Raw genomic sequence first — 25,052 nt, forward strand, 5'->3', positions numbered from 1 at the left:
ATACCCTAGCAACTGCATAGCAACCGCCTACAGTACCCTAGCAACAAACTGGAGTACCATATAAAACCACCTAGAATACCTTAGCAACACCTCAACAACTAGTTAGCGACTGACTAGAAAGACCCTAGAACCACCCAGGTTTATCTTAGCAACCACCTAGAATACTCCAGCAACTGCATAGCAACCACAAAGATTATCCTAGCAACATTCTAGCAACCACCCAGTTTACTTTAACACAAAACCAGAGTATCCTAGAAACCACAGAGATAACCATTGCAATACTTTCACATCTGCCTAGCAACCACCCAGATTACCTAAGCAACTGCTTAGAAAAACCCTAGGACCACCCAGATTTACCTTAGTAACCACCTAGAATACCATAGCAACTGCATACCAACCACCGTCAGTCCCCTAGCAACAAACCAGAGTACCATATAAACCACCCATAATACCCTAGCAATACCCTAGCAACACCCTAGCAACTGAATAGAAAGACCATAGAACCAGCCAGGTTTATCTTAGCAACCAAATAGAATACTTTAGCAACTGTATAGCAACCACATAGATTATCCTAGCAACCACCCAGTTTATCTTAGCACAAAACCAGAGTATTGTAGAAAACACCTAGAATGCATAAGCAAAACACTTAACAACTGCCTAGCAACCACCCAGATTACCCTAGCAACTCCCTAGAAAGGGTAATAGAAAGGGCCCATAAAACCACCCTGGTTTATGTTAGCAACCACCTAAAATACCCTAGCAACTGCATATCAACCACCTACCACCTAGTACCCTAGCAACAAACCAAAGTATCCTAGAAACCACCCATATTACACAATCAGCAGCCTAGCAACCACCCATTGTAACCTAGCAACTATGAAGCGATCACACACAGCCCAGTCTAATATAGGTTTGGTCTGTTGTGTGTTTCACAGGTCATATTCCAGAGGATGTGGTGGAAGATATTAAAGGTGCGTCATGTGGAGAGGAGACGCCTCGTCTGTCAACTCAACTGAGCTGTACACACTCTTGTTGACTTTACCTGTGTGTGTGTGCGTGCGTGCGTGCGTGTGTGCGTGTGTGTGTGCGTGCTTGTGTGTGTGTGTGTCTGTGTGTCAGTGCGCACGTGTTTTGTCAGTGACCTGCAGAGAGGCTTGAAGATCCAGGAGGCCAAATTTAACACAGATGCGGAGGTCAGAAAACACACTCAGAGATGCTGATTTGCATATTTATTTATTTAAAAACTATATTTGCTTGTGACATTGTTTAATAATAATGTCTAGCGACGCTATTTGGCATTTAATAGTATGTATTAGTGACAGTGTTTAATAGTACTTGCTGGTGACAGTAGTTTAAATACCGTCAGTAGCCAATATCATTATAGTATTTGTTAATGGGAGTATTTTAATAATATATGTTAGTGTCAGTGTTTACTAACGACAGCATTCAGTGATATTTGCTAGGGACCATAATAAATGGTATTTGCTAGTCACAGTATTTTAAAAGAAATATTATTAAATATTGTCACTATTAAGTACTATTAAACACTATCAAAATACAATGGTACCATCAGTTAATCATGTCTGTGAGTGACGGCATCTAATAGTATTTGCTGGTGACAGTATTTAATAATAGTATGTGACAGTATTAATAATGTTTGCTAATATTTGTAAGTGACCGTATTTAATATTTGCTAGTGGTATATTTCTAATAATAATATATGCTAGTCACAGTGTTTGCTAATATTGAACAATAATGCTGTGGGCGGAACTAGTATTGGTTGTGTGTGTTGACGCTGTGCTGTGATTGGTCCTCCAGAGGCCAGCTCCTCCCCCAGATGTGGATTATCCTCTGGATGGACAGAAGATCCTGCATGTGAAGGGCTTCATCAGGTGCAGACCTTTACACTGCCATCACTGAGACGCGCGCTGTCTCCACTGTGTTTGTCTATAATCAGACCCACTCTCTGGCTGATTCTCACTGTATTACAGAGACTCTGTGGCTGAGATGCTGTTTGAGCAGGATAATGAGGAGAAGTCCATCGCCACACTGCTGCTGGACACACTGGTGAAGGTGAAAACGCATCACACACACTCACTGCAAACAGTTTTCAGAATGGGGAAGAAAGGGGATTTAAGTGACTTTGAACGTGGCATGGTTGTTGCTGCCAGACGGGCTGCTCTGAGTATTTCAGAAACTGCTGATCTACTGGGATTTTCACGCACAACCATCTCTAGGGTTTACAGAGAATGCTCCGACAGAGGAAATATCCAGTGAGCGGCAGTTCTGTGGGGGCAAATGCCTTGTTGATGAGGCCAGAGGTCAGAGGAGAATGGCCAGACTGGTTCCAGCTGATAGAAAGGCAACAGTACCATGTCCATCCCTTTATGAGCACAGTGTCTCCATCTTCTGATGGCTACTTCCAGCAGGATAATGCACCATGTCATAAAGCTCAATCATCTCAGACTGGTTTCTTGAACATGACGATGAGTTCACTGTACTCAAATGGCCTCCACAGTCACCAGAGCTCAATCCAATAGAGCAGCTTTGGGATGTGGTGGAACGGGAGATTGGCATCATGGATGTGCAGCCGACAAATCTGCAGCAACTGTGTGATGCTATCATGACAATATGGAGCAAAATCTCTGAGGAATATTTCCAGTCGCTTGTTGAATCTCTGCCCTGAAGGATTAGGGCAGTTCTGAAGGCAAAAGGGCCCGACCCGGTACTAGTAAGGTGTGCCTAATAAAGTGGCCGGTGAGTGTATGTACAAGCCTCAGCCAGGGAAGAAAAAGTAGCTCAAAAGTAATGTAATATCATAAAAAGTGACTTATTAAAGCAGCAATTTATTTAGGGGGAGTAACTCAATACAGTAATGCATTACTTTTAGATGTATCTGTCCTCGACACTGGTGAAGACTTGGCTCTTGTGTTGTCATGAACGTATCCAGTGCTGCTGCTTATGTGGTATTAAATATAAATAAATGTGTATTTCTGTGTTTCAGTGCCCCATCGACACTCGAAAGGTTCTGTCAGAGAACTTGCTGATAATCGGGGGTACGGCGATGCTGCCGGGGTTCCTGCACCGCCTGCTGGCTGAGATCCGCTCACTGGTGGAGAAACCCAAATACAGAGACGCTCTGGCCACCAAAAGCTTCCGCATCCACAGCCCACCCGCCAAACCCAACTGCACCGCCTGGCTCGGAGGTGAGGATGATGATGCTTTACATTACTAATAGAGCGCTCGATCAGGGTTAAAGCTGCCCTGAACTGCTGTCAAATGTGCACTTACATTGGATGTTTGACGTAATCCCAGCTGAGACATGAAAAAGGGGGCGGGACATGTAGTGCCTCCTCCCCTTTTTAAAAACAACCAATAGCGTATTGTTTTGAGCTCAAATGCATCAAATGTAAAGCAAATGAAGACTTGGGGGCGGGGCATGTCAGACACTAGAGAGCATTTGATTGGTCAGAAGATTTGATGAGAGACTGAAATATGAGGAGACGGCAAAAAATCAACTTAGGCGGAAGAGACGACCTGCGAACTTCAGATGTTTATATCTTCTACATGTGAAAACGTATTGTAATTTCACAAAGACTTTAAATAACTATAACATGGTCAACATTTTTATTTGATCGACTAACAAAGCCGCATGTCAGTGCTCCAGTTGACTTGTTTTCTCTCACTCTTTAAGTGCTCTATATTCCTGCTTTCTCCTACTGAAGGCTGTCTTGTGTTTTCCTCATGCAGGAGCGATATTTGGAGCATTGCAGGACATTTTAGGCAGCCGCTCGGTGTCCAGAGATTACTACAACCATACGGGCCGCATCCCGGACTGGTGCTGTCTGAGCTCTCCTCCACCCGACTCCATCTATGAGGCTGGAAAAACCCCTCCACCGCTCATGAAGAGGGCCTTCTCCACTGAGAAATAACCTGGACGCTTGACATGACCTGCAGAGCACGCCTGTCCACTACAGCTCTCCTGTTCCCAGCAGACGATCAGTCCGCTTTAGTCTGAAGAGCTGTTCAGAAGCACTAAACATCCACAGCTTTATCAAGACTAAACCATCCTCAGTTATAGTGTAGGTCAGGAAATATTATTTAAATGTCTGTATTCATTCTTACACCATCAAAGACAGAACAGGAACAGCCGCTTGGTCACAGTGTCAAACCATATTATGTTTAAAGAAACACTCCACCTTGTTTTGGAAATTACTCATTTTGCAGCTCTCCTACACTTAAATGAGTGTGCCCTATTCCAAATGCAGTCAGCCGATCTATGCTTAGCTTAGCTTAGCATAAATCATTGAATAGGATTAGACCGTTAGCATGTTACTAGTACACACTGGGGACTACTTTCAGCCTCTGCATAATATCATTGTGCATGCTGCAGCCATTTATTGAGCAACATGCTAATGGTCTAATCCGATTCAATAAATTATGCTAAGCTAAGCTAAAGGTGCTGCCAGAGATTTTCCGAATTGATTGCTAAAAAATAAGCACTTGTAGCTTAGCTTAGCATAAATCACTGAATCAAATTAGACTATCAGCATTTCACCCTAAAAATGACCAGAGTTTGGATCATTATTCTAATTAGAGCTCGACTCTTCTGTAGTTACATCTGTATTAAGACTGACCGAAAATGAAGAGTTGCTATTTTCTAGGCTAATAGTTTTAGGAACTTTATACTGTCATTCTGGCGTAAGCATCAAGGAACAGCTACCTAGTTAACTAGGTTAATATCATTGCACTGCTAAAGCCATATTTTGAGCAAGTTGCTAATGGTCTAATCTGATTCAATTAATTATGCTAAGCTAAGCTAAAAGTGCTCTCGCCAGACGCTGAGGCCAGCTGAATAGATTCAAAGATGGTAGAACTCACATGTTTAACAGTTAGGGGAGCTTAAACTGAGCATATTTCCAAAAACAGTGGAGTTTTCCTTCAACAGAACCAGTTTAAAGGACTGAGTATGTGCAAGTTTTGGTGGTATTTATGAGGTTTGTGAAATAAACATTCCATAATCGGTCACTTCTACTGCGGTTACTCTGTTATGTGTGTCTATGTTGAGTTTAATGTTAATTTAAAGTAGTAGTTCATCAAAAATGAAGATTCTTTTATTAGATTCTCTCTCTTCCTCGTGTTGTTTCAGTCCTCAGAACTCAAATGAAGGTATTTTAGATTGAGCTCTCTCGTCATCCATAGACAGAAAGGGTCACAAGAAGTCTAAAAACACTCATCAAAACACTCCATGTGTCTTCAGTTGTCAACTGTAATCATACCATACTCCGACAACACGTGTTTTTCCTGGACTTAGCATCTCAGGACTGTATATGGAGGATGAGGGAGCTCTCACATTTCAACTAAAACATCTTCACTTGTTATTCTAAAGATGAACGAAGCTCAGAGGCGAGTAGTATTGAATTACGTTTACTTACAAGTCTCAGCTTCATTTGTTATTCTAAAGATGAACGAAGATGTTCCAGTTGAAATGTGAGTGCTCCCTCATCCTCCATAGACAGCAAGAGTCCTGAGATGCTAAGTCCAGGAAAAACAAGTGTTGGTGGAGCTTGGTATGTTTACAGATGACGATTAAAGACGCGCTGTACATCGAACTGACAACGCAACATATAATGTTACATGAATTCCAGCTCATACCTGAAAAAACACGTAGTGGTGAGTGTGCAAAATATCCCAATTTTGATTTAACTAAAGGATGTGCTGTTTAATGAAATAACTCATTAGCCCTGCAAATATTCGTCATTCACACTGTTATTATTTTTAAGACTCATGACAGCACATAATATTTGACTAGATATTTTCAAGATACTAGTACTCAGTTTAAAGTGTCATTTAATGGCTTAACTAGGTAAATAGGGTATATGCCAAGCTAGTGTTGTTCCCATACTGATAAACTTCTGGTGACCCGTCATTGTGAGTTTTTTTCCATTTTATACAGTTCATTTTACAGCATCGATGTTGTAATGTTATTAAAATACAATCAGTTAAATAGATTTTGGCATTCATGTAGTTGCTCAAGCGTAACATGAGACAAAAATCCGTTTACTCGCACACGCCCGTCAGAATCGGCAGGCTAACGCAGAAGCTCAATTGAATATTCTGGGGTAAAATAAATGCTATATTATAAAGACATGGCGGGGGGAAATGTAATTTAATGCAGTGCTTCTTGCACAATCTGAGCCCTACTTTATATCGAATATCACTCAGCCAGTGGAGATTGCTGATTTTTAATGAAAACCGACCTTAAACATGGAGATTTTGCAATGGCATACAGTTCACCGGAAGTGCTTAACCCAGGTTACTGACAAATTAAAAGTCCTATTAGCATGCTTCGGCCTATACTGTATTAGAAAAGTTAGGGTGCAAAACAATGGTTTGTTTTGTAAACGATCAAAAAACAAAACAAAAAAAATACATATATATATATATATATATTGCTAAAGAGGGCTAATACTTTAAAACAAGTTAAAAAAAACATTAAACACTGCTTTTATTTTAGCTCATAAAACGAGTAAGACTAACTAAAAAAAAGAATATTATAGGAAATAATGTGAAAAATTCCTTGCACTATTAAACAACAATAATAATAATAATAATAATAATAATAATAATAATTTGGGAAATATTTGAAAGAAAAAAAATCACAGAAGGGCGAATAATTTTGACCTCAATTGTGTACGTGTATATATAATGAAAAGTAACTAACTATTTAATTGAGTAATTTTTTAATCAGATTTTTTTACGCTTACTCAAGTAACTTTTAAGATGTTACTTTTACTGGAGTGTAGATTTTGTATACTCCACCCACCTCTGACGAAGCTCTCGAGGGATTGGAATGACATGAGAGAGACTAATTGATGACAGATGTTCATTTCTGAGTGAACTAACCCTTTAAGTCATGGATCCCCAATCAATGTGTTGTCATGAAAGAGTTCCTGCAGGCCGCAAGAATGCAAAATGACTGTATATGCAGTCCCACCTTATTTCCTTTCTAATGCTGGGTTCACACCTAAGAAGCGCTGCATCACTCTCCACAGTTTATTAACGGGATATTTTCACCTAATGCTTCATAATTGCTCTGGTATAATTATCTAAACTGTCACAGTAGACAGTTCTGCATGATTTCGACAAGCGTGCAGTTTGCGTTGACTTTGTATGTAATCTACTTGTGGCAGTACTTCATTTTTCTCTTGTATTGGTGTGAACCCATCATGAGATTCAGCTTGTGCAGCATGAGCGGGGAAATTGATTTGATTGTTCCAGGGAAACAAGCTAACACTGAATGTTATGGTGAATTATTTTGGGTTGGCTTGTTGTTGCATGCGTGATATAGACGTAGCTTCAAATCAAACTCTTGTTCTAAATTGTAAGTTCTTGACTATTTCTCAGCACCACTCATTCCCCCAGTGTGAGACTAAACGATCACCAAGACTGGTCCAGGCATTATTAATTCTGACTGCACACTCTTTTCTCAAACCACTTTTAGGTTAAGGTGTTAAAGAATAATAAGGGCAAATAGACTAAAACAAAAGGCTTCTTTACTGACTCTGATGTCCTCTGCTGGTGGAATACTGACAGTGCACTGCATCAGATCACCAAGTGTATATGTATGCAAACAGACTCCCAGAGGCACAACCGAGAGGTCAAGAGTGTTTCAAATCTGTTGTGTCTACTAGAAGGTTTGTATTGGTCAGGATGTGGTCAGTTCTCTGTGTGTTAGGCCATGGTGCTGATACTCAAATATAAACAACAGCATGGACTGCACTCTTTATTGACCATAATCTGACTGTTTACGCATGGAGAAAGCATAAGGAAGCTGCTCAATCAAACAGAAAGTGACTTTGTCAAAATATCACACCAGTTCCTGCTAACTAAATTTAATAGCTGGTAAAACACATGTCTGAGCAGCATTCATGAGGATATTAGTCTAATATTTCCACGTATTGAGTGTAAATGATAAGAACACACATGAAAGTTGTCAGTAGTCTTGCTCTGGAAAACCTGCTTCAGGTTTGCCTTTTGTTCCTCAGTGTTTAATGTCTTTTCTGCATGATATGATGTCCATTTTGCAGTCTAAAATACTCTGATTATTACAGCCTAAAACATGACAATAACTGATCATTTTCAGCTGAAATAATCACCATAATATGCTAGCTTCATTTGGTTTAGAGCAGGCATGTCCAAACTCAGTCCTGGAGGGCCGGTGTCCTGCAGAGTCTATGTATGGAGATCTCAGTGCAAAATGGAACAGATTCAACAAGTGAGCAACAAAACATTGCATTAGTCAAAAACATGAAGTATCTGACTAATTGGATTCAGGAAATGCCACATGCTTAGAACATTGAGAACCAATAAGAATCCGGCAGAGCATAAGCTCCCACTAGTGCAAGTCTGGAGAATCATGACTCCTAATGAAGAGGGCGGGATCATCGTTAAGCTAATTGACCTCTGTAGAGTACAAAAAGGCCAAAGGGCAACATCTCAGCAGTGCATCTAGCTGGTGAACAATGGCAACTAGCTGGTCTTTGCTTCAGTTTCTGGGACTTTGTGCCTGGTTTGGTGCTTTTTGTTCTGCTTCTCCACATTGGAAACATGGACGTCATCCTCATCATCCCCATCGCCCTCATCATCCTCATGGTTTGACGTTGCAGCAAAGTGATTATCTTATTAAGGAGATCGTTCAGCCACAGGTCAGCCAACCACTTCCTGTGCGGGTTGAAGAGGTAGTGGTGAAAGCAGGGCCTGTTGACAAGTGTAGTGTAGCTGATTTGGGCCAGATTCAGTGTGGACCTCCTGGTATCAGTGGACCTGACTGTGAAGCCATCAACTGCTGCTTTAATGGACAACAGTGCTACTATGGAAATGCAGGTAAGAGCTGCTGTGGGTAAAGGAGCTCTGTTTAGCTGATGCCTTGTGTTAATCTGCTTGTACCTTGTTTCAGTCACTGTCCAGTGTATAAGAGATGGTCAGTTTGTGGTAGTGGTGGCTAGAGATGTTACAGTGCCTCGGCTGAGTCTGGATACGGTCAGTCTTCTGGGTGGGAATGATCCCCCTTGCAGTCCTGTGGCGTCCAACCCTTACTTTGCTGTATACCAGTTTCCTGTCAGTGCTTGTGGAACCAACGTGATCGTGAGTATTGAGCTGCTTCTGAATGCACTTCTACATGGACTGGATGTGAATGGTCTTCCTGTTTGCAGGAGGAACGTGGACATGTGGTATATGAAAACAGAATGGTGTCCTCCTATGAAGTGGCCATGGGACCGCTCGGCTCCATCACAAGAGACAGCCAGTTTGAGTAGGTGATCTCTGCTCTTCTACTGCATGTGTGTGTCTAATAAATGCTACAGGCTCCCTATCTGTTGTCCAGGGTTCTGTTCCAGTGCCGGTACTCTAATACAGCTGTGGAAGCTCTGGTTGTGGAGGTCAATGCTATTCGTGCACCTCCACCAGTCGCTGCTCTTGGACCCCTCAGAGTGGAGCTTAGACTGGCTAATGGCCAATGTGTCACCAAAGGCTGTGCTGAAGGTAAACACTGGACCAGAGTCTGCCTGAAGTCTTCCTATTAGTTTCTGGATGAACATGTTGTGTTCCACAGGGGACGAGGCGTACACATCCTACTATAATGAAGCTGACTACCCAGTCACCAAAGTCCTCCGGGAGCCTGTGTATGTTGATGTGCACATTCTGGAGAGGACTGACCCCAACATTGTCCTGATGCTGGGTAACTGCTGGGCTACATCAACCCCCAATCCACTCAGTGTGCCCCGGTGGGATCTGCTGGTTAATGGGTGAGTGCAGTCCTAAGCAGAAGCTCAGTTAGTGATGCTAGTCCTGACTCCTATGGTGCTTTCTAGATGCCCCAACCAGGATGACCGCTACCTGACCACACTGGTTCCAGTGACCGCATCATCTGGTGTTCATTTCCCCAACCACCACAAGCGCTTCATTGTCAAGATGTTCACCTTTGTAGACCCACAGTCTCTGTCTCCTGTGCAGCAAACGGTAAGGTCTCAGATTATACTTTTTTAAATAGATTTTTCTTAGAATTTACTAAATTTATGTCCACTTCTCTTAGGTCTTCATCCACTGTACTACATCAGTGTGCCATCCCTCTTCTGGCTCCTGTGACCAGGGTTGCACTAGGAAGAGTGAGTGGAGGATTTTATTTTATTTTTTTTTATAAATTGCATGTCTTGACTTATTTTCCTCTTTTGCAGGAAGAGATGTTTCCGTCAATGCTTCTCCCAGTGATGAGGTTGTTTCTAGTAGAGAAGTTATCCTGACTATGTGAAATTTGTGGTTTTAATAAACTGCGTAACCAAAATTTTTGTCTGTTGACTGACTTTACATCTGTTTATCTTGTCGTCATTAACTGAAGCTGCTTTGCTTTAGTGGTTTATTAGACCCAGTATTTGTTTTAATTGGGGAAAGGTGACTTGGTTAACTTTAAGATTGTCCAAGCACTAAGTGTCTGTTTAATCTGAAACTGACACTTGATGCTTTAAAAATGGTTTCTTAGGAGTTTTGATTTTAATTTGTTTGTCTTCATCTCTACTAAAGTAATTGTATATTCTTAAGTCTGTAAATGTGTTTGTAGGTCTTTTCTGTTCCTGTAGTTAGTGTATGAATGGAGTGGTTTAAATCAAATTGCTGGTGAATTGTGCTTTTTAGCCCTTTTTTTAATTCTGAGGCAACCAATGTTAGGTTAGCTAGACACTTCTAAGTTTCTCAAACTATATAGCCTTTTTTTTGTTTTTTTTGTTTTTTTTTTTTCCCCCATTTATGGCTTATCTAGGCATGCAAAGATGGCCTTGGAGCTTTAAAAGAAGCCAATATCGAAGATGTTTTTAGCCTGGCTGTTCTTGAGACTTGGCTGTTTGCTTGTGCTGAGTTCAGACGGATTGGTTAGCCCTGATTTTGACTCTGACAGGTTTTCAGAAATTGCGACCAATGCCTGAAGTCACAGGCAAATCAGCGCTCATGAGTGACAATCACCAGTGTAAATTATCAAAGATGTGATCTGAGTGTTGCCAGTGCCTGAGATGGTTTGCATGCTGAATATCTGGAGCTGCCTGTTCAAATCATGCCATGTGAAATGAGTTTTGGCTGGAACAAAAACATTGGTGATGGCCTACAGTTAATGAGAGTGCAGCATTTACACGTGTGTGAGTGTGTGTGTGTGTACCTGCACCTGCAGGCCAGCGGGAGTTTCAGGGAGAAGTTAAAAGTGCTTGTTTTTTTAGTTTATTTTGACCCAAGAAATGGAGGAAAAACTAGTGGAGGTTTGATGTTTCAAAGTTAAAGACAGTTGAGGAGAAACTTAATTTCCTTCAAACCCTGGTGAGCAAATATGTAAATTTTCTACCCCATTAAAGTCTCTTATGTAGTTAAAAACAAAAGATTTACAACGAGTTTTTAGCTGTGAGACGTAGTTTGGACGAAGTTGTCGGCGATTTCTTTTGTAAAATCATGTAATGTGAAAGCCCCTGTTACCAGTCCATCTTGCAGCGACAAAACGCTAGCCCAGATAGTCATGCAGTGTGAAAACATCTGTGACAAGTTTACTTTAAAAGTCCTGCAGTCTAACCTCGGCATTACTAGGACAGCTTTGCTGTTTGTCCTTTACCCAACATATGCAGCACTTAGCGGATGCAGTCTCTAATGCAGGGGGTGACCGATGCTGTTCCGGGATATTAACCTTCCTGCAGATTTTATATTAGATTTCATCAAACACCTGTCTGTAAAGTGCTGTTAGGGTTAAGCATCCCTGCTCTGATGTGGTCTAGAAAATATTACAAGTGAATTTCAGAACTAAAGGCATTAATGTATTAAGATGTGTCACATTTGTTTTTAATCAAGACACCAAATATGCTGTTTAGCCCAACTCCCTGTCTGAATGAACAGTTCATTTTAAAACACTTTTTCCTACAAGGTTTGCTGTGTTTACATGAAAATGCAGTGTCAGGTGACAAACCATAGCTTTCTGAAAGCTCCAGCCAGAAGGAAGATTATCCAAAACTCTGGGTACAGTCTAATTAGGGTTCTTGCCTCATGATAAAGTTGTGCTGTTTTTTCCTTTCTGAAGATGTGATCTTAGCAAATTCCTCACTTTTGTGGCGAGAGCGTTGCATATTGTGCATCATTTGCACTGTGGGACTGTAATCTGCCCTCACTTCCCACTTTTGCATTGGCTGTTTCTCAATTCCAAGAACGCAGAGAACAGACTTGTGGAGAGCGGTCTTGCCAGGTGTCCTCAGAAGAACGAACTCAGGAGACCGCGAGGACAGAGAACGCGTCCTTTGAGAAATGAGATGCTGCGTTCTTCCTGATGGTCACATGACCTTCACGCGTTTAAATGGAAATTATTTAAACATTACAGCATTCATACAACGATTTATTGTTGTCCCCCTTTTCAAAAAATATACTTTGCATAAAAGCATTATAAATATACTCTGCACAATATAAATAAAACAGATTTTAATATGATTTTCAGCAAACAAACACCCTTAATGTGTTTATTCCTTTATTAAGATATTCATGTTAATGTTTACTTTCACCTTTTCATTTAGGGAAACTCCTGAGGTAAATAAGTGATGTCTCTGAACTTTAATAATAAATCTAAATAAAATGCAGCGCTTCCCACCTCAAGTCGCAATCACTTCTGGGACTTCCAGAGCGAGTTCGGTGCTCAAGTCTGCATCGGTGCGTCCTCGATATCAAGATCACATCTGGGACGTTTCACACGTCCTCCGTACTTGCGGTCTGGAGTATTGGAACTGAACTTAGGCAGCTGAGGATGACGTTACACGAGGACGCAAGACCGCTGAAGAACGCATATTGAGAAACAGCCAATGACTTGGTATGCAGTTCACTTGTGGAAATACCTAATTCCCTGTTTGGTGTGAACCCAGCATGAAAGTGTAATTACCTCTGCCTGTTGGTTCAGCATGCCCTTAACATGCACCTCAATGTGTGCTTTTGTATTTGTTATGTAGACGTAGATTTTAAAAAAAAATGAAAGCAGGGAAAACTTAAACAATACTGCTGTGAATGAGCACAAGGCCTAAGCCTTGTCTGTGAAACTGAGGATAACAGTTCAGATAAAGAATGAAAGCTGAATTCAGAATAGCATAAAGCATTTAATATTACACCGTTCTTAAATTAGCCTCCATATGTGCATTTATTTAATTTATGGGCAGAAAAAAATTGAAACCTTAACAACCAATAAGGATCAGGCAGAGCATAAGCTCCCACTAGTGCAAGTCTGGAGAATCATGACTCCTAATGAAGAGGGCGGGATCATCGTTAAGCTAATTGACCTCTGTAGAGTACAAAAAGGCCAAAGGGCAACATCTCAGCAGTGCATCTAGCTGGTGAACAATGGCAACTAGCTGGTCTTTGCTTCAGTTTCTGGGACTTTGTGCCTGGTTTGGTGCTTTTTGTTCTGCTTCTCCACATTGGAAACATGGACGTCATCCTCATCATCCCCATCGCCCTCATCATCCTCATGGTTTGACGGTGCAGCAAAGTGATTATCTTATTAAGGAGATCGTTCAGCCACAGGTCAGCCAACCACTTCCTGTGCGGGTTGAAGAGGTAGTGGTGAAAGCAGGGCCTGTTGACAAGTGTAGTGTAGCTGATTTGGGCCAGATTCAGTGTGGACCTCCTGGTATCAGTGGACCTGACTGTGAAGCCATCAACTGCTGCTTTAATGGACAACAGTGCTACTATGGAAATGCAGGTAAGAGCTGCTGTGGGTAAAGGAGTTCTGTTTAGCTGATGCCTTGTGTTAATCTGCTTGTACCTTGTTTCAGTCACTGTCCAGTGTATAAGAGATGGTCAGTTTGTGGTAGTGGTGGCTAGAGATGTTACAGTGCCTCGGCTGAGTCTGGATACGGTCAGTCTTCTGGGTGGGAATGATCCCCCTTGCAGTCCTGTGGCGTCCAACCCTTACTTTGCTGTATACCAGTTTCCTGTCAGTGCTTGTGGAACCAACGTGATCGTGAGTATTGAGCTGCTTCTGAATGCGGTTCTACATGGACTGGATGTGAACGGTCTTCCTGTTTGCAGGAGGAACGTGGACATGTGGTGTATGAAAACAGAATGGTGTCCTCCTATGAAGTGGCCATGGGACCGCTCGGCTCCATCACAAGAGACAGCCAGTTTGAGTAGGTGATCTCTGCTCTTCTACTGCATGTGTGTGTCTAATAAATGCTACAGGCTCCCTATCTGTTGTCCAGGGTTCTGTTCCAGTGCCGGTACTCTAATACAGCTGTGGAAGCTCTGGTTGTGGAGGTCAATGCTATTCGTGCACCTCCACCAGTCGCTGCTCTTGGACCACTCAGAGTGGAGCTTAGACTGGCTAATGGCCAATGTGTCACCAAAGGCTGTGCTGAAGGTAAACACTGGACCAGAGTCTGCCTGAAGTCTTCCTATTAGTTTCTAGATGAACATGTTGTGTTCCACAGGGGACGAGGCGTACACATCCTACTATAATGAAGCTGACTACCCAGTCACCAAAGTCCTCCGGGAGCCTGTGTATGTTGATGTGCACATTCTGGAGAGGACTGACCCCAACATTGTCCTGATGCTGGGTAACTGCTGGGCAACATCAACCCCCGATCCACTCAGTGTGCCCCGGTGGGATCTGCTGGATAATGGGTGAGTGCAGTCCTAAGCAGAAGCCCAGTTAGTGATGCTAGTTCTGACTCCTATGGTGCTTTCTAGATGCCCCAACCAGGATGACCGCTACCTGACCACACTGGTTCCAGTGACCGCATCATCTGGTGTTCATTTCCCCAACCACCACAAGCGCTTCATTGTCAAGATGTTCACCTTTGTAGACCCACAGTCTCTGTCTCCTGTGCAGCAAACGGTATGACTATCTACATGCACTGTAATATGCTTTCAGGCCTTTTCTTAATGTGTTCTCTTTGCTTGTTCAGGTCTTCATCCACTGTAATACAGCAGTGTGCTACCCTTCAGCTGCTCAATCCTGTGAGCAGAGTTGCGCAAGGAAAAGTGAGTATTTTATTTATTTTGATCCTTGTTTTTATTGCAGTGTTTGACGTTCTGTTTTCTACAGGAAGGGATGTTTCCAGCATGCCGATCTCGAATGAGAATACTGTTTCTAGTGGACAAGTTACTCTTCTGCCTTAATTTCATGTTCTTTTTAATAAACTACCTGAAACGAAGTGACTTGTGTTTAGTATCTGAATTCTGTTTTAGTGTGTAACTTCTAGTATTTGCTCATTACTACTGCTCTCCTGGCAAGACTTGGTTCATTGTGTCACCTTTTTTGATCAGGAGATTTATTCTGAAACTCTATTCAAAATGCTTTCTGCCATGAATGGGAGGTTTTACATTAGTCTTTAAACTGTTCGTAAATGTCGTTCAGTACTTTGAGGGCTATAAATTGAGTTCCCTCAATCAAAGATGTGGCAGTTTAGAGTTAACCTTGACTACTTAAACACCATGGCTTTTCGCTTAGTGGGTCAGTACAGGACCAAACTGTTTCCAGTGAAAGTTGTGCCTGGACTAATTTCCCCTACCACATGTTTGTAAACTACCTAGTGAACTGTTTCAAAGGGTTATGCTATATTCTCTGCAGAACATGGATTTGGTTTACAGAGAATTGTCGTTTTGTACAAATGTCTTACATGTAAGGCTTTGATTCTGTTATGATAAACTAAAGACATGGTCCTGACTTCAATTATACAATATTGCTAAGCAACGCCAACATTTTAACAGGTTGAACAGCTACAAACTAAATTGGGGGTTGCAATGTGTTTTTTATTTATTTTATTATTATTTTTTAATATTCTCAAGCAAGCTTCACTCTTAACCTTTGTCACTTATGCAGAAATTGAATTTGGGGGTTGACTATGTGATTTACAAAAGCCTACTGAATTGTATGTTTGTTCTTTAAAGACTCAGTGTACATCTCTGATACAACATTTTTTCATTCTGGTGTTGAGTGGCAAAGTGGTCAAACTATATTTATTACAAAATACACCACACAAAATGATACTATGACAGGCCTAAAAAGCAGCTACAGTAGTGTAGGTATGTAGAAATGAACCATAGTCTGACTTCAAAGCAGATCTTGTGGCCAAAAAGTATGGGATCTGTGTCTTCAGTCTTTTATGGGCCTGTTTATATGCCATGTGAGACACTGACCACTTTCTTTGTGTGGACTTACTGTGCATCACATCTACATAGGTAATAGGGATAGAGCAGGGGTGGCCAACCCTGTTCCTGGAGAGCCACCTTCCTGCAGATTTCAGTTGCAACCCATATCAAACTAACCTGAGTCATTTAATTAGGACCTGAACACCACGTGATGATTACAGGCAGGTGTGTTTAATATGGGTAGCAACTGAAGTCTGCAGGAAGGTAGATCTCCAGGAACAGGGTTGGCCACCCCTGGGATAGAGCATGCAAAAAATGCAGTGTGTGGCTGACCTATTTTGCTGCTTTACATGAGAATGACGTCAATTGCTACTTCCAAGTGTATACTTATCAGTTGATTTTAATGGCGTACACCATGCCTATTGGCAATTCTGTTGGCAGTTAAAATGCAAGCCTGAACACTGTTACCTGTACAGCACCAATACTGCTCAGTGTAAACAAGCCATTGTGGGTGGGGAGAGTAGATTAGGACAAGTCTTGCACAGTTTCCTTTGTATCTGAACTGTGGCTTCTGCCAATTATTTTTGGCCGTCTAAGATATTTGCAAATGCTTAGTCCCCTTGATTTTGCATCAAAATCTGTAGTCTTTGATCACTAATTTGAGATGAACATAGAAAGCCAATTGAGCACAGTACAGATCAGGATTCACCTTGGCAGAGGTTTTGCCTGTGTCAGAAGGTTTGAGGCACAGTCCTGCAGTGTGGATTTATGAAAATGACTAAAATACAGAACCTATAAATGCACACATCCTGACTGAGCAGTTAGTCTGACAACAAACTACAACATGTTCTACACACACTGTCTGTTTTGTTCCCTTTCCAAAGAAGGGCCTTACTAAAATCAACATGGCTGTTTGTTTGCTAGTCTGACAAGTAACAGTTCAAAGACCGGTTATAAATTGTCCAGCATGTGTCTGGATAAACATGTACAATATAGTGGTGAGGTTAATCAACTTGAATTGTGGACACTTACCCAGCCACTATCTGCACAAAATAAAACAATTCAAAAATGGCTAAATCATTAATAAATTAATTAAGAAAATGAAGAATTACACATGGTATTTATTTCGCACACACAAACTCTAGTATGACCGCAGCTTTAGTTCAGATAATAAAGAAATTCTGAATTGCATATGGAATATCTTAATATGCTGTTCTTAAATCTGCCCAATGTGTGCGTTTATTTACTTTTGATTTGGGCGAAAAAGGAAAAAAAAAAGGAAAAGTCTTAACAACCAATAAGGATCAGGCAGAGCATAAGCTCCCACTAGTGCAAGTCTGGAGAATCATGACTCCTAATGAAGAGGGCGGGATCATCGTTAAGCTAATTGACCTCTGTAGAGTACAAAAAGGCCAAAGGGCAACATCTCAGCAGTGCATCTAGCTGGTGAACAATGGCAACTAGCTGGTCTTTGCTTCAGTTTCTGGGACTTTGTGCCTGGTTTGGTACTTTTTGTTCTGCTTCTCCACATTGGAAACATGAACGTCATCCTCATCATCCCCATCGCCCTCATCATCCTCATGGATTGACGGTGCAGCAAAGTGATTATCTTATTAAGGAGATCGTTCAGCCACAGGTCAGCCAACCACTTCCTGTGCGGGTTGAAGAGGTAGTGGTGAAAGCAGGGCCTGTTGACAAGTGTAGTGTAGCTGATTTGGGCCAGATTCAGTGTGGACCTCCTGGTATCAGTGGACCTGACTGTGAAGCCATCAACTGCTGCTTTAATGGACAACAGTGCTACTATGGAAATGCAGGTAAGAGCTGCTGTGGGTAAAGGAGCTCTGTTTAGCTGATGCCTTGTGTTAATCTGCTTGTACCTTGTTTCAGTCACTGTCCAGTGTATAAGAGATGGTCAGTTTGTGGTAGTGGTGGCTAGAGATGTTACAGTGCCTCGGCTGAGTCTGGATACGGTCAGTCTTCTGGGGGGGAATGATCCCCCTTGCAGTCCTGTGGCGTCCAACCCTTACTTTGCTGTATACCAGTTTCCTGTCAGTGCTTGTGGAACCAACGTGATCGTGAGTATTGAGCTGCTTCTGAATGCACTTCTACATGGACTGGATGTGAACGGTCTTCCTGTTTGCAGGAGGAACGTGGACATGTGGTGTATGAAAACAGAATGGTGTCCTCCTATGAAGTGGCCATGGGACCGCTCGGCTCCATCACAAGAGACAGCCAGTTTGAGTAGGTGATCTCTGCTCTTCTACTGCATGTGTGTGTCTAACAAATGCTACAGGCTCCCTATCTGTTGTCCAGGGTTCTGTTCCAGTGCCGGTACTCTAATACAGCTGTGGAAGCTCTGGTTGTGGAGGTCAATGCTATTCGTGCACCTCCACCAGTCGCTGCTCTTGGACCCCTCAGAGTGGAGCTTAGACTGGCTAATGGCCAATGTGTCACCAAAGGCTGTGCTGAAGGTAAACACTGGACCAGAGTCTGCCTGAAGTCTTCCTATTAGTTTCTGGATAAACATGTTGTTGTGTTCCACAGGGGACGAGGCGTACACATCCTACTATAATGAAGCTGACTACCCAGTCACCAAAGTCCTCCGGGAGCCTGTGTATGTTGATGTGCACATTCTGGAGAGGACTGACCCCAACATTGTCCTGATGCTGGGTAACTGCTGGGCAACATCAACCCCCGATCCACTCAGTGTGCCCCGATGGGATCTGCTGGTTAATGGGTGAGTGAAGTCCTAAGCAGAAGCCCAGGTATTGATGCTAGTCCTGACTCCTATGGTGCTTTCTAGATGCCCCAACCAGGATGACCGCTACCTGACCACACTGGTTCCAGTGACCGCATCATCTGGTGTTCATTTCCCCAACCACCACAAGCGCTTCATTGTCAAGATGTTCACCTTTGTAGACCCACAGTCTCTGTCTCCTGTGCAGCAAACGGTATGACTATCTACATGCACTGTAATATGCTTTCAGGCCTTTTCTTAATGTGTTCTGTTTTTTGTCTTTGCTTGTTTAGGTCTTCATCCACTGTAATACAGCAGTGTGCTACCCTTCAGCTACTCAATCCTGTGAGCAGAGTTGCGCAAGGAAAAGTGAGTCGTTGTTTTCTACTGATTGTCATTTGGCTATTGGCGCTGTTTAACTTTTTGTCTCTCTCTACAGGAAGGGATATTCCTGACCTTCAAATTTCTGATGACACTGCCGTGGTGTCTAGTGGACAAGTTACTGTGGTGCCTTAAGTTTTGTGTAACTTTTATTAATAAACTGCCAGAAACCAAGTTAAAGTTGTCTTGATCTGAATTTTGCTCGTTTCTTACCTTGGCTGTGCTTAGTTTACTGCATTTGGCATAACTGGCTTCTCCAAGGCTAGTCTTTAGCTTCATATTTTAATGGTGCCTGTTAGGATTTTATTGCTGCTGCTTAGTTGATTTGTGTAAAATGATTAAGCCCTTCACCTGAGAATCTGCAGTTTCCATTTTGATAGGACTACAAATGGACCAGTGACCTCTTACAATAAGTTTGTTTAATATTTACTAGCTTTATTTTATTTTTCTTAGATTAGGCCAACCTTTATGCATTAAGTTTATACATCTACATGCTCACCAGTGTGAGGTCCTAGCAGTTTGTAAAGTGAAAGTTAATACTAAAAATTACTGGAGGGGCATTAACTTTATAACAAGTATCTCATACTTAAAACATTAAATAACATTTGATTCCAAGCTCTAGTCAGCATAGTACTGCACTGTATTAAGTGGCAAGTTATGAATGACATGTTACAGTACGTCTTGTAAGGTATTTAGTTTAATGTTCTAGTACAGGGGTCACCAAACTTGTTCCTGGAGGGCTGGAGTCCTGCAGATTTAGCTCCAACTCTTAACACACCTGAACAAGCTAATCAAGGTCTTACTAGTTATACTTGAAGCATCCAGGCAGGTGTGTTGAGGCAAGTTTGAGCAAAACCCTGCAGGGACACAGCCCTCCTGGACCGAGATTGGTGACCCCTGTTCTTGTATGTGATCTTGAACCTATATAATTAGGACACTTAATTACAGTAGTTATTGCATGTTCTTGATGAAACTGTACTTTTTGATTTTCATTCTGGAAAAAAGTGGTTAAGTATAAAATACAAATTAAATTATTACAGTATTGTACAAAGTCATAACTGGCCAAAAAATATAACCTGAAACTATGATGGTATGCAGCAATGAACCAAAGTTAACCTGTCATCATAGCTGATCTTGTGGCCAACTATTATATGCCATAAAGAACAAGATTTGCTGCTATATTGTCTTCAGTTACTTGTGGGCCTGTTCATATGCTTGGTTTCCCTAAGTTAAAAAGTATGCCATCCATTTTAGATGCAGAAAAGCTAGTACATGCCTTTATGACCTCTAGGATGGATTACTGTAATGCACTGTTTGCTGGCTGCCCAGCATCCTCTATTAACAAACTTCAGTTAGTACAAAACACAGCTGCCAGAGTTCTTACCAGCTCCACAAAATATGATCATATCAGCCCAATTTTATCCTCCTTACACTGGCTGCCTTTTAAGTTTCGTATTGAATTTAAAATATTGCTTCTCACCTATAAAGCTCTGAATAATCGAGCTCCTGTTTATCTAACCAACCTTCTGTCTTGCTACAATCCAACTCACTCTAAGATCTCAAAACTCAAGGCTTCTGGTAGTACCTAGAATAGCAAAGTCGACTAAAGTAGGTCGAGTCTTCTCATTTATGGCTCCTAAACTCTGGAATAGCCTTCCTGATAATGTCCGAGGCTCAGACACACTCTCCCAGTTCAACACTAAAGACCTATCTGTTTAGTAAAGCACACACTCAGTGCAGCACTCAGCGGTATGATGCATGAATGTGCTCCACACAGGTTTCTGCATCTCGTTTATATACACTATGAACAGCAGCTATGCTTATTATTCTCTTTATTCTCTATTTCCACCTGGGGATACTCATCCCGAGGCTCCCCAGAGACTATGCAGCACCACTGATTCGATCCAAGACCAGCGACGAGATGATCGCAAGGTTTCCATAATCCTGGACCAGGCCGTATCCTGAGCAGCTGCTGTGGTGGTCATGGAGGAGAGGAGAGCATGAGACTGATTCCTGTGACACTCCAGGGACAGACGAGTCTTCGCTAAGGTCCAGCTTCCAGCCTTCAGCGCCTAGACTGCAGCTCTACACAAGACATTTGACCAAAGGAGAAATGGTGGTGCCCAACTGAGCCTGGTTTCTCTCCTGTTTTTTTTTACTCTTCACTTTCGCCAATTGGTGAAGTTTGTTCCTCACCACTGTCGTCACTGGCTTGCATGGTTTAGGATCTGTAGAGCTGTGCATGGATGGATTTGCTCTTCAGTGTTTGGGCTCTCAGTAGTAAATAGTAAACCACACTGAACTGAGCTAAACTGAACTGAACTTAAACTCTGAGAACTGAACTACACTGTTTACATTCACTATAATCTTCTAAGTTCAGCTGCACAATCTACCTTGTAAAAGTGCTATATAAATAAAGCTGAATTGAATATGTTATGTGAAATGTGCAAAGCTCACCACTTTGTGTGTAGTTACTCTGCATCTACATTTGGAGAATAAAAACTTGAGCATGCAAAAGATGCAATATGTGACGGGCCTGTACTGCTGCTTCACATGACATGATTTGCTACTTTCCAGACAAAACTTGATCTATCAAACGATGTTGATTGCTACTTTCTGGCATAGATCAAGCCTATCAACTAAGGGTAATATTGGCAAATGAACTGCAAGCCTGATTAGGGTTACCTGTACTGAAACATACTGCTCAATGGAACCAGCCATGGAGGGCTGTCGGGACCAATCTTAGTTTCTTTTGCAACTGAAGTGTGGCTTGTTTTAGCCATCCGAGATCTAATTTGCAAATGCTAAAAAGTCTCTTAATTTTGCAGTAAAATCTGTAGTCTTTGATCATTAGTTATGGATGAACACCAAAAGCCAGTTGAGAACAGTACAGATCAGGATTCACCTTGGCAGAGGTTTTGCCTGTGTCAGAAGGTTTGAGGCACAGTCCTGCAGTGTGGATTCATTGATAATGACTAAAATACAGAATCAATTAAAGCACACGTCCTGATTGAGCAGTTAGTCCAACAATAAACCACAGCCTGTTCTATACACATTGTTTAATTACTTTTCCCAAGAAGATAATAAACAGTTCAAAGACCGGTTATAAATTGTCCAGCATGTGTCTGGATAAACATGTACAATATAGTGGTGAGGTTAATCAAGTCTAAACTTGAATTGTGGACACTTACCCAGCCACTATCTGCACAACATAAAACATTAATTCAAAAATTGCTAAATCATTAACAAATTAATTAAGAGAATGAATGAAGAATTACACATGGTATTTATTACTATGACTAGTAAACAAACATTATTTTTATCATGCCCTGTCTTTAGAAGAAAAACTAAGAAATGTATATGAATCAGGTTGTTGTTTATTAGTATACTAAATGCTCAATTAGGATTTGTGGCTCTATTAGTTCTGGTATTAGTTCAGATAATAAAGAAATTCTGAATTGCATATGGGATATCTTAATATGCTTTTCTTATTTCAGCCCAATGTGTGCAATCACTTAATTTTGATATGGGCCTAAAAAAAAAATTTAACATTGAGAACCAATAAGGATCAGGCAGAGCATAAGCTCCCACTAGTGCAAGTCTGGAGAATCATTACTCCTAATGAAGAGGGCGGGATCATCGTTAAGCTAATTGACCTCTGTAGAGTACAAAAAGGCCAAAGGGCAACATCTCAGCAGTGCATCTAGCTGGTGAACAATGGCAACTAGCTGGTCTTTGCTTCAGTTTCTGGGACTTTGTGCCTGGTTTGGTGCTTTTTGTTCTGCTTCTCCACATTGGAAACATGGACGTCATCCTCATCATCCCCATCGTCCTCATCATCCTCATGGATTGACGGTGCAGCAAAGTGATTATCTTATTAAGGAGATTGTTCAGCCACAGGTCAGCCAACCACTTCCTGTGCGGGTTGAAGAGGTAGTGGTGAAAGCAGGGCCTGTTGACAAGTGTAGTGTAGCTGATTTGGGCCAGATTCAGTGTGGACCTCCTGGTATCAGTGGACCTGACTGTGAAGCCATCAACTGCTGCTTTAATGGACAACAGTGCTACTATGGAAATGCAGGTAAGAGCTGCTGTGGGTAAAGGAGCTCTGTTTAGCTGATGCCTTGTGTTAATCTGCTTGTACCTTGTTTCAGTCACTGTCCAGTGTATAAGAGATGGTCAGTTTGTGGTAGTGGTGGCTAGAGATGTTACAGTGCCTCGGCTGAGTCTGGATACGGTCAGTCTTCTGGGTGGGAATGATCCCCCTTGCAGTCCTGTGGCGTCCAACCCTTACTTTGCTGTATACCAGTTTCCTGTCAGTGCTTGTGGAACCAACGTGATTGTGAGTATTGAGCTGCTGATGAATGCACTTCTACATGGACTGGATGTGATAGGTCTTCCTGTTTGCAGGAGGAACGTGGACATGTGGTATATGAAAACAGAATGGTGTCCTCCTATGAAGTGGCCATGGGACCGCTCGGCTCCATCACAAGAGACAGCCAGTTTGAGTAGGTGATATCTGCTCTTCTACTGCATGTGTGTGTGTCTAATAAATGCTACAGGCTCCCTATCTGTTGTCCAGGGTTCTGTTCCAGTGCCGGTACTCTAATACAGCTGTGGAAGCTCTGGTTGTGGAGGTCAATGCTATTCGTGCACCTCCACCAGTCGCTGCTCTTGGACCCCTCAGAGTGGAACTTAGACTGGCTAATGGCCAATGTGTCACCAAAGGCTGTGCTGAAGGTAAACACTGGACCAGAGTCTGCCTGAAGTCTTCCTATTAGTTTCTGGATGAACATGTTGTTGTGTTCCACAGGGGACGAGGCGTACACATCCTACTATAATGAAGCTGACTACCCAGTCACCAAAGTCCTCCGGGAGCCTGTGTATGTTGATGTGCACATTCTGGAGAGGACTGACCCCAACATTGTCCTGATGCTGGGTAACTGCTGGGCAACATCAACCCCCAATCCACTCAGTGTGCCCCGGTGGGATCTGCTGGTTAATGGGTGAGTGCAGTCCTAAGCTGAAGCCCAGTTAGTGATGCTAGTCCTGACTCCTATGGTGCTTTCTAGATGCCCCAACCAGGATGACCGCTACCTGACCACACTGGTTCCAGTGACCGCATCATCTGGTGTTCATTTCCCCAACCACCACAAGCGCTTCATTGTCAAGATGTTCACCTTTGTAGACCCACAGTCTCTGTCTCCTGTGCAGCAAACGGTATGACTATCTACATGCACTGTAATATGCTTTCAGGCCTTTTGTTAATGTGTTCTGGTTTTTATGTCTTTGCTTGTTCAGGTCTTCATCCACTGTAATACAGCAGTGTGCTACCCTTCAGCTACTCAATCCTGTGAGCAGAGTTGCGCAAGGAAAAGTGAGTATTTATTTCATTATTTTACTTGGTCATTCCTGCATTGTCTAACACTTGTCTCTTTACAGGAAGGGATATTCCTGACATGCCGGTCTCTAATGAGAATACGGTTTCTAGTGGAGCAGTCACTCTTGTGCTGTAAATTTCATGCATTTTCTAATAAACTGCTTGAAACAAAGATAATCTTGAGTCTGTTTTTGACCTTTTTGGATATGCTTGTAAAGTTCTCTTTGCCTTCTGGCATAACGGCCTCAAGCTTGTTTAAGCTTCTTATTTTAATGGTCCCCTACTTTAAGATGGCATGTGCCATGCTTTAAGGGAAATACCTGCTCTAATGCAGTAGAGAACTTGATTAGATTAATTTTCAAAGTGTTTGCAGCCATAAATTGGGCTTAACTAAAGTGTCCTTTTGAT

At 42.1% G+C, this 25,052-nt stretch overlaps 5 protein-coding genes across 5 annotated transcripts in view; all 5 read left to right on the plus strand.

Annotated features, from left to right (window-relative positions):
• Positions 1-5,025, plus strand: part of actr10 (actin related protein 10) — a 12,254-nt gene extending 7,229 nt beyond the window's left edge. Inside the window, 6 exon segments of the mRNA NM_200170.1 lie at positions 936-971; positions 1,120-1,193; positions 1,819-1,892; positions 1,992-2,073; positions 3,005-3,206; positions 3,751-5,025. Coding sequence (NP_956464.1) covers positions 936-971; positions 1,120-1,193; positions 1,819-1,892; positions 1,992-2,073; positions 3,005-3,206; positions 3,751-3,932 — 650 coding nt within the window. The 3' untranslated portion in view covers positions 3,933-5,025.
• A 3,500-nt stretch (positions 5,026-8,525) lies between these two features.
• zp2.2 (zona pellucida glycoprotein 2, tandem duplicate 2) lies at positions 8,526-10,309 on the plus strand. The gene is given in 8 exon segments (NM_131827.1): positions 8,526-8,886; positions 8,960-9,147; positions 9,216-9,313; positions 9,386-9,543; positions 9,614-9,806; positions 9,873-10,020; positions 10,094-10,166; positions 10,236-10,309. Coding segments are annotated over 8 exon segments (1,293 nt in total).
• A 3,068-nt stretch (positions 10,310-13,377) lies between these two features.
• zp2.3 (zona pellucida glycoprotein 2, tandem duplicate 3) lies at positions 13,378-15,212 on the plus strand. Its single transcript, NM_131828.2, has 8 exons — positions 13,378-13,759; positions 13,833-14,020; positions 14,089-14,186; positions 14,259-14,416; positions 14,487-14,679; positions 14,746-14,893; positions 14,964-15,039; positions 15,104-15,212. The coding sequence occupies exons 1-8, from the start codon at positions 13,399-13,401 to the stop codon at positions 15,175-15,177; spliced, it is 1,296 nt and encodes a 431-aa protein (NP_571903.2). The 5' UTR covers positions 13,378-13,398; the 3' UTR covers positions 15,178-15,212.
• Positions 15,213-17,581: 2,369 nt separating this feature from the next.
• si:zfos-1505d6.3 lies at positions 17,582-19,441 on the plus strand. The gene is made up of 8 exons (XM_002665818.6): positions 17,582-17,963; positions 18,037-18,224; positions 18,293-18,390; positions 18,463-18,620; positions 18,694-18,886; positions 18,953-19,100; positions 19,180-19,255; positions 19,326-19,441. Exons 1-8 carry the CDS (start codon positions 17,603-17,605, stop codon positions 19,400-19,402), a joined length of 1,299 nt encoding a protein of 432 aa, XP_002665864.2. The 5' UTR covers positions 17,582-17,602; the 3' UTR covers positions 19,403-19,441.
• Positions 19,442-22,964: 3,523 nt separating this feature from the next.
• On the plus strand, positions 22,965-24,816 carry zp2.6 (zona pellucida glycoprotein 2, tandem duplicate 6). Its single transcript, NM_131829.2, has 8 exons — positions 22,965-23,345; positions 23,419-23,606; positions 23,675-23,772; positions 23,847-24,004; positions 24,078-24,270; positions 24,337-24,484; positions 24,566-24,641; positions 24,707-24,816. The coding sequence occupies exons 1-8, from the start codon at positions 22,985-22,987 to the stop codon at positions 24,778-24,780; spliced, it is 1,296 nt and encodes a 431-aa protein (NP_571904.2). The 5' UTR covers positions 22,965-22,984; the 3' UTR covers positions 24,781-24,816.
• The last annotated feature ends 236 nt before the right edge of the window (positions 24,817-25,052 follow it).

The sequence above is a fragment of the Danio rerio genome, chromosome 20, assembly GCF_049306965.1.
Source record: "Danio rerio strain Tuebingen ecotype United States chromosome 20, GRCz12tu, whole genome shotgun sequence".
In the NCBI taxonomy this organism is placed as follows: Eukaryota; Metazoa; Chordata; class Actinopteri; order Cypriniformes; family Danionidae; genus Danio; species Danio rerio.

Excerpts from the sequence above, each read along its gene's own strand:
- zp2.3 (NM_131828.2), top strand. The coding sequence starts at position 13,399 with ATGGCAACTAGCTGGTCTTTGCTTCAGTTTCTGGGACTTTGTGCCTGG. Across the intron at positions 13,760-13,832 it reads GTGCTACTATGGAAATGCAG|TCACTGTCCAGTGTATAAGA; the intron begins GTAAGAGCTGCT and ends ACCTTGTTTCAG. Across the intron at positions 14,187-14,258 it reads ACAAGAGACAGCCAGTTTGA|GGTTCTGTTCCAGTGCCGGT; the intron begins GTAGGTGATCTC and ends TCTGTTGTCCAG.
- zp2.6 (NM_131829.2), top strand. The coding sequence starts at position 22,985 with ATGGCAACTAGCTGGTCTTTGCTTCAGTTTCTGGGACTTTGTGCCTGG. Across the intron at positions 24,005-24,077 it reads CACCAAAGGCTGTGCTGAAG|GGGACGAGGCGTACACATCC; the intron begins GTAAACACTGGA and ends TGTGTTCCACAG. Across the intron at positions 24,271-24,336 it reads TGGGATCTGCTGGTTAATGG|ATGCCCCAACCAGGATGACC; the intron begins GTGAGTGCAGTC and ends GGTGCTTTCTAG.
- si:zfos-1505d6.3 (XM_002665818.6), top strand. The coding sequence starts at position 17,603 with ATGGCAACTAGCTGGTCTTTGCTTCAGTTTCTGGGACTTTGTGCCTGG. Across the intron at positions 18,225-18,292 it reads CTTGTGGAACCAACGTGATC|GAGGAACGTGGACATGTGGT; the intron begins GTGAGTATTGAG and ends TCCTGTTTGCAG. Across the intron at positions 18,887-18,952 it reads TGGGATCTGCTGGTTAATGG|ATGCCCCAACCAGGATGACC; the intron begins GTGAGTGAAGTC and ends GGTGCTTTCTAG.